The 7,689-nt window shown below is 36.9% G+C and overlaps 1 protein-coding gene across 1 annotated transcript; it reads left to right on the forward strand.

Moving 5' to 3' along the window:
* Positions 1-5,515: 5,515 nt before the first annotated feature.
* Positions 5,516-5,809, forward strand: LOC309978320 (HIG1 domain family member 1A, mitochondrial-like; the record flags this gene model as incomplete). Its single annotated transcript, XM_082864732.1, has 1 exon — positions 5,516-5,809. Exon 1 carries the CDS (start codon positions 5,528-5,530, stop codon positions 5,807-5,809), a length of 282 nt encoding a protein of 93 aa, XP_082720858.1. The 5' UTR covers positions 5,516-5,527.
* Positions 5,810-7,689: the final 1,880 nt, after the last annotated feature.

Below are 7,689 nucleotides of genomic sequence, written 5' to 3' on the forward strand. Positions count from 1 at the left end.
AAACCTTCCAGATGATTTTAATATTTACCCAGTATGGAGATATATTAACATACACAAAATTTCATTACTGTTGAGATATACTAATCTGCTTCACTGTCTCCTCATGCACTTGGTTTCAGTTCCTTGGACATGCCAAGTTTATTACCATATTAGAAATAGGGGTAATGTTTGATATAGGGAGCCACAAGATGAGCAGGAATCACGCTCTGTTTCTTGCTTTTGTTTCTGTCATCATGTTAGCATCCATCTTCCAGACTGACTTTCTCCACAAATCAAGAACCTTGGCTGCTGGCTGTTCTAGGCTCATGTCTTTCCAGCTTCACCACCTGAGAAAAAAGAGCTTATTATCACCTACCTCAGCTTAAACAAACATGGCGAGGGACTCTGGTTGCATTGGCTTAAGCCATGTGCTCACCCGCTGAACCAATCTGTGTGGCCAGGGTGTTAGGACTTTGTGACTGGCATGTCCAGTGTTAGGTGCCATGGCAAGGGAGGAAAGGTCCTAAATCACTCGTTTAGGCTACATGTTAGAGTAGGGAATGAGGCAAGGGGAGCAATGGTGCTCCATAAGGAAAGTGAGTGATAACAACATGGCCAAGTGTTAAATCACTGGGAACTTAGGCATTTCCTTGGTTTATGTCTTATACAGTTCTCAAGAGGTTCTTTCATGATGTTTCATGTATGAGATGTTAATACTTATTATTTTGAGGATATGAAGTAGAATAAGCTCAAAAGAAGTGTTATACTGTTCAGTACTCAGTCATGTCCATCCCTGCCAGGCCTTTCTTGTCAGCTTAATACACCTTCCTTGGTTGAGTGTACTGGCACTGCTGGACCTCTGCTGATGGTCTCTCTTTTAGCATCTTTTATAGGTTTCCCTACCTCATGGAGGGCTAAGAACTTTGCTTCCACACAAGGAATATTTGAAATGTTAGATTCCGGAGGATATGCACACAATAGCACTTAATAAATATTTGTCATATTGAATTGAACCTGAAGAAATGAATTTACCAATGGGAGGTAGATAATGAAGGAGGGGAAGAGGGAGTCCAAGGTAAGCCATAGGGGAGCTTTGCACAGGCAGGTAAGCTTGAACAGAGTGTTCTAAAAATCACTTCAAGTAAATAGCTGCTTTAAACCTGCATGAACCTGCAAGAGATTTTCTATGACAGCAACCAGGTGAAGAGTTTATTAGCATCTCCCCTTCACTGGGCCACATTCTGTTGCCAAGAATACTGATGCTACCCTCCACTTGAACTGTAGTAAACAACAATTTACCACTCATATTTTAGGAATGTGAATGTTGCAACAACAAAATACTCATTGACAGACATTAATCACTTTCTGAGCCAAGAAGGATAAAAACTACACAGAAATGGGCTTCCCTGGTGGCGCAGTGGTTGAGAATCCACCTGCCGATGCAGGGGACACGGGTTTGTGCCCCGGTCCGGGAAGATCCCACATGCCGCGGAGTGGCTGGGCCCGTGAGCCATGGCCGCTGAGCCCGCGCGTCCGGAGCCTGTGCTCCGCAACGGGAGAGGCCACAACAGTGAGAGGCCCACGTACCATAAAAAAAAAAAAAAAACCAAAAAACAAAACAAAAAAAAACTACACAGAAACAATAGAACCCAAATGACAGATGGGACTGAGGGATGTTCAGGACCTCATTGAGACACCTGTGATCATGCTGTAGACAGGCTTTCCTAATTAATTTCTCAAAGTAAACTAAAGCAAGCACGTATAACCTTTGTATTCCCAGTGCCTAACACTGCATTGGCAGAGTTAAAAGCTGATTTGGTAATGAAGGCTTTCTTCTTACCATCTGATTGTAATTAAATGACTAATTTGTCTTTCCCTCAACACCAGATTATAAATTCTGTGAGGGCTGGGATCACATTTGACTTGTTTACCCTCATTGCTCAAGATCCAGTGCACATAAGTAGATGCTTAGCAAATATTGTTGACATGAAAATGAAATGATAGGAAATCAGGAGAGAACAGAATGATTGAGCTTCTACTGTGTGCCACGCATTTTGATAGGTGCTTATGCATTACAGTAGGTACCTCACTTTTATTCCCCATGACAACTCTGGTAGATATAAATTAATAACATAATTTTACAGTTAAAACTGGGAAGGACAGGGCTTCCCTGGGAGCGCAGTGGTTGGGAGTCCGCCTGCGGATGCAGGGGGCGCGGGTTCGTGCCCCAGTCCGGGGGGATCCCGCGTGCCGTGGAGCGGCTGGGTCCGTGGGCCGTGGCCCTTGGGCCTGTGCGTCTGGAGCCTGTGCTCCGCAGTGGGAGAGGCCGCAGCGGTGAGAGGCCCGCGTACAGGAAAAAAAAAAAAAAAAAACTGGGAAGGACAACTTAGAGTGTTGAGTATTAACTATTTGCTGGGCCCTACGCTAGGAAATTTACATATATTATCCATATGTAGATCTTCAAAATACCCTGGAGTATTTTTCTCCATATCTTACAAATTTACAGAAAAAAACTGGCATGTAGTTAATAAAAATGATGCTAATATTTAGATCCATATCTTCTGATTACAAATTGAGTACAAATAATTAAATGTTCACTGAATGAATTAAGGGATTAGTGGTTCTTATTAATTAATTTATTGATTCATAGATATTTATTTGCCCATAAAACTCTTATGAAAAGCAACTTTGCCAGTAGCACTTATTGTAAACAAAAATAATTTTAAGATCATTTTTCACCTGAAAAATCAAAATTTGTACTTGAAAATCTCTTCTAAAATTTACTTCATCCTCTACTTACAGCTTGTATCACATTTAAATTATCTCTGACATAATTATTAAATCATAATCCAAGAAAACTCTTCATAAGATCTTTAAGTAATACACTCAAGTATTTAAGAAGTCTCATTTTTATATATATCTTGTTGAAACTCATTTTATCTCCTTTTTTAATGGAAAATGCAATAAAAAGATTTTTAATATCTTATCCCTTATTTTACTGAATAGAATCCTGCCTTTATGTTCAGTGTTATTCTGTAAATAAATCTGGACTTTTAAAGACTAATTTTAATAGCAGCAATACTATTTGTAACATACTTTTTCTTTTCTTGGCCTTAGGAAAATATTCTAATAATTTAACTATGAAATTACATACCCTTTCATTTCCCAGATCCACACCCTAAAGCCTTCCTTATTTTTTATTTATCTCACCAGTTAGCCTCCTTTAGTGACATTTACTGACAGCTCATTCCTTTTCCTACTTTTCTGTTATAAGGTCTTACTTTTCAGTGGAGGTCACAGTTTTGAAAGCTGTGGCCACAAATGCTTTTATGGTCCTTTGGATGAGCTAAATCAAAAGGGCAATGAAAGGGACACATTTTGCAACCAGATGGCTCTGTAATCCACAATTAATTTTCTAATTTCTGCATGAAAATTAAAAAGATATAGTTTGATTACAGAATGTATTTCATATATATGCAAGCACTTAAAACCTTTCTAATTATGTATGCAAGGCCTAAACCAATCTCAAGAATTAATGTCAGATTCAGAGCAGAATCTTAAAATATTGCTAATCCATTTTAAAATGTAAATGAATTAATCATTTGGAGAATGCAAATTAAAATGGCAAAATACCACTACATACCCATTAAAATAACTCAGTGAAACAGACAATTTTCTAGGAAAATACAAATTATCACAATAGAATCAGTCATAGGAAACCTGAATAGACCAAGAATTAACTTTTACTCAATTAATCAATAAGAAAAAGGTACTCCACTTGAGAAAATGAGTTAATGACATACTTTTTTGTCAGGTTGACAAAAATTTTAAAAGGACAGTAATATCTACTTTTGGTGATAGCTTAGGGAGGCAAATACTGTCACATATAGTTGATAATAAAAAGAGTTGCTAATACTTTCTTATGAATAAATTCCCAATTTAATCAAAAAAGGGAAAATGTTTTTTCTTTTTGTCTCTGAAAATTTTCTTTTAGAAATTCTTCCTAACCAACTAAAGATGTAAATTAAGATTTTTCTATAGGCGTGTTAATCATAAAGAACATTATTTTAAAAGAGTGAAAAATTGGAAAGATTCTAGATTTCCTTGTATAAATTTTATTACATGAATATATGATCATTAAAAATGAACTGATATTTCAATATGTTAATGATAGAGTGTTGAACTTAAAAGCTCTTATTATACTCTAAGGAATCAACAAAATACAACTACACACAACAATATAGAGGGTTCTCACAAAGATATTTCACTAAAAGAAGTCAATCACAAAAAAATATGTATTATATTATTCCACCTATATAAAGTACATAAACAGGTAAAAACAATTTATGCTGTTAGAAATCAAGATAATGTTTAACTTTTGGGGAGTTAATAACTGGAGGAGAACAGAAAGGGGTCCCTGGGGATGATAGTAATGTTCTTTTCTGAATATTGTTCCTGATTGCATGGGTGTGTTTGTGAAAATTCTTCTAGCAAATGACAGAAGCCAAGGTTTTCATGTACTAATCTCTAAAGAGGAGCCAGAAAAGATATAAATAAGATATTATGTAACATAAATACTTTAAATAACCCTCCTTGGCCTGATTCTAAATCCTCATACAAAAGGATATTGATAAAATAACTAGTTCATTCTTCCCTTATCTCTTCATTCATTCAAGAGTTAATTATTGAGAATTTCCTGTGTGCCAAGTCCGCTTCTAGTTAATGAAGTGAGGAAAACCATTAGGTCACTGGTCTCATGGAATTTATATTCCAGCTGGGAAGATAAACAATAAACATTGTAACATTCCATTGAAAATTAATATGTATCACTTAGTGTTAAAAGCTATACAGAGATTAATCCTTTGTCAGTTGCTTCATTTGCAAATATTTTCTCCCATTTTGAGGGTTGTCTTTTCATCTTGATTATGGTTTCCTTGGCGGTATAAAAGCTTTTAAGTTTCATTACATCCATTTGTTTATTTTTATTTTTATTTCCATTACTCTACGAGGTGGAGTAGATGGTGGAGTAGAGCAAGAAAGGATCTTGCTGTGATTTATGTCATAAAGTGTTCTGCCTATGTTTTCCTCTCAGAGTTTTATAGTGTCTGGCCTTACATTTAGGTCTTTAATCCATTTTGAGTTTATTTTTGTTTATGGTGTTAGGGAGTGTCCTAATTTCATTCTTTTACATGTAGCTGCCCAGTTTTCCCAGCACCACTTATTGAAGAGGCTGTCTTTTCTCCATTGTATGTTCTTGCCTCCTTTGTAAAGCAGCCCATGCAGCTCTTTATCAAAAAAAACCAAACAACCCAATCCGAAAATGGGCAGAAGATCTAAATAGACATTTCTCCAAAGAAGGCATACAGATGGCCAACAAATACATGAAAAGATGCTCAACATCACTAATCATTAGAGAAATGCAAATCAAAACCATAATGAGGTATCACCTCACACCAGTCAAAATGGCCATCATCAAAAAATCTAGAAACAGCAGAAGCCGGTTGGAACCTGCGACGTCTTGTAGTTGTCTGAAGATCCTTCAATCACTATGTCAAGCGACACAGATGATTCTCTTTCTTCATATGATGAAGATCACGGATCTAAACTTATCCGAAAAGCTAGAGAGGCATCATTTGTCCCCACTGGAATGGCAGGTTTTGCAACAATCGTTGCATATAGATTATATAAATTGAAGAGCAGGGGAAATAGTAAAATGTCTGTTCACCTGATCCACATGTGCATGGCAGCCGAAGGCTTTGTTGTGGGAACAATGACTCTTGGTATGGGCGATTCCATGTATCGAGAATTCTGGGCAAAACCTAAACCTTAGAAGAGGAGACGTTGTCTTGGTCTCATTGGTGGTGCTTGCTTTAGTTAGACATCTCATATTGAGGTTATATGTTTATGTTGAAAATAAATTCTTTGGGTCGGACAATAACATGGTAATTTGAATACTGGCTTCCTTTCTTGCAGGCTTGATTTGCCTGGTGACCAGGTTACTGGTGACTAGTTCACTAGCTAGGTCATTCAGGGGAGGCAGATTAGCACAAAAACATGTCATTTTTAAATGCTCTTGATAGTGGTACAATGTCCACCTTCTTAAACTCTTCTGATGAAATTAGTTTTAAAGAGGACAACATGCCAATCCTGATAATGCTCCCAGTTGCTGCAGAATATCATATGCTTTTGATGTAATATAGGAATCCTATTTACCCCAGTTAATTTAACTCTTTCTGACTGCCTTGTGGACTGAGTACTGTTTTAAGGGCTGGTTGGCTCTAGAGGAACCCTTTCAAAACAGTGCACAGAATACAACATTATAAACCTCCTGGCAACTATATGTGTGTTTTTAAGCCAAACCTAAAAAGCTGGTAAGAGAGCTCCTTTGAAGTAGTATTTATTTCAGAATCATAGTTGTAAACATGAGAATAACTTAACTGTAGATCCCCATTTAGCTCTTTTGTAATTGCAGAATTATATTTTGCTGCTGTTATATTAGAATAATTTTTGTGTCATTTTGAAATAGAAATATGAATTTTAAGTGCTAATGCAAGAGTAAATGAAAAACACTTTTTAAATGTGTGCAGTATGTTTATTTTCTCTGTAAGAATCATAAATGTTAAACTAAATAAATTGCCTATAATGGAAGTGATTTATGAGCAAGCTGGTTTGGTCAGACGTTATACAAACTTTGGTATACTACAGAATGCTTTGTTGTACTTGTGAAATTCTCTTGTCTAACCTGAGTTTACATTCCATGATGATAACATGGTAAATGTAGTGTTATTAAAGTAAGTGAACACATCAAAAAAAATCTAGAAACAATAAATGCTGGAGAGGTTGTGGAGAAAAGGGGACCCTCCTGCACTGTTGGTGGGAATGTAAATTGATACAGCCACTATGGAGAACAGTATGGAGGTTCCTTAAAAAACTAAAAATAGAACTACCATATGACCCAACAATCCCACTACTGGGCATATACCCTGAGAAAACCATAACTCATAAAACAGTCATGCACCCCAGTGTTCATTGCAGCACTATTTACAATAGCGAGGACATGGAAGCAACCTAAGTGCCCATCGACAGATGAATGGATAAAGAAGATGTGGCACATATATACAATGGAATATTACTCAGCCATAAAAAGGAACAAAATTGAGTTATTTGTAGTGAGGTGGTAGGACCTAGAGTATGTCATACGGAGTGAAGTAAGTCAGAAAGAGAAAAACAAATACTGTGTGCTAACGCATATATATGGAATCTAAAAAATAAGCACTGATGAACCTAGTGGCAGGGCAGGAATAAAGACACAGATGTAGAGAATGGACTTGAGGACACGGGGCGGGGGGAGGGGAAGCTGGGATGAAGTGACAGAGTAGCACTGACATATATACACTACCAAATGTAAAATGGATGGCTAGTGGGAAGCTGCTGCATAGCACAGGCAGATCAGCTCCATGCTTTGTGATGATTTAGAGGAATGGGATAGGGAGGGTGGGAGGGAGACTCAATAGGGAAGGGATAAGGGGATATGTGTATACATATAGCTGATTCAATTTGTTGTACAGCAGAAACTAACACAACATTGTAAAGCAATTATACTCCAATAAAGATGTTAAAAAAAAGATTTGGTACAAAAATGAAGAAAATAAGTAAAAGCTATACAGAGAATTTTAAAATGAAAGATAGGATGGTGACTGAGTTGCTGCT

Source organism: Leucopleurus acutus (genome assembly GCF_964270905.1).
Source record: "Leucopleurus acutus genome assembly, chromosome: 2".
NCBI lineage: Eukaryota > Metazoa > Chordata > Mammalia > Artiodactyla > Delphinidae > Leucopleurus > Leucopleurus acutus.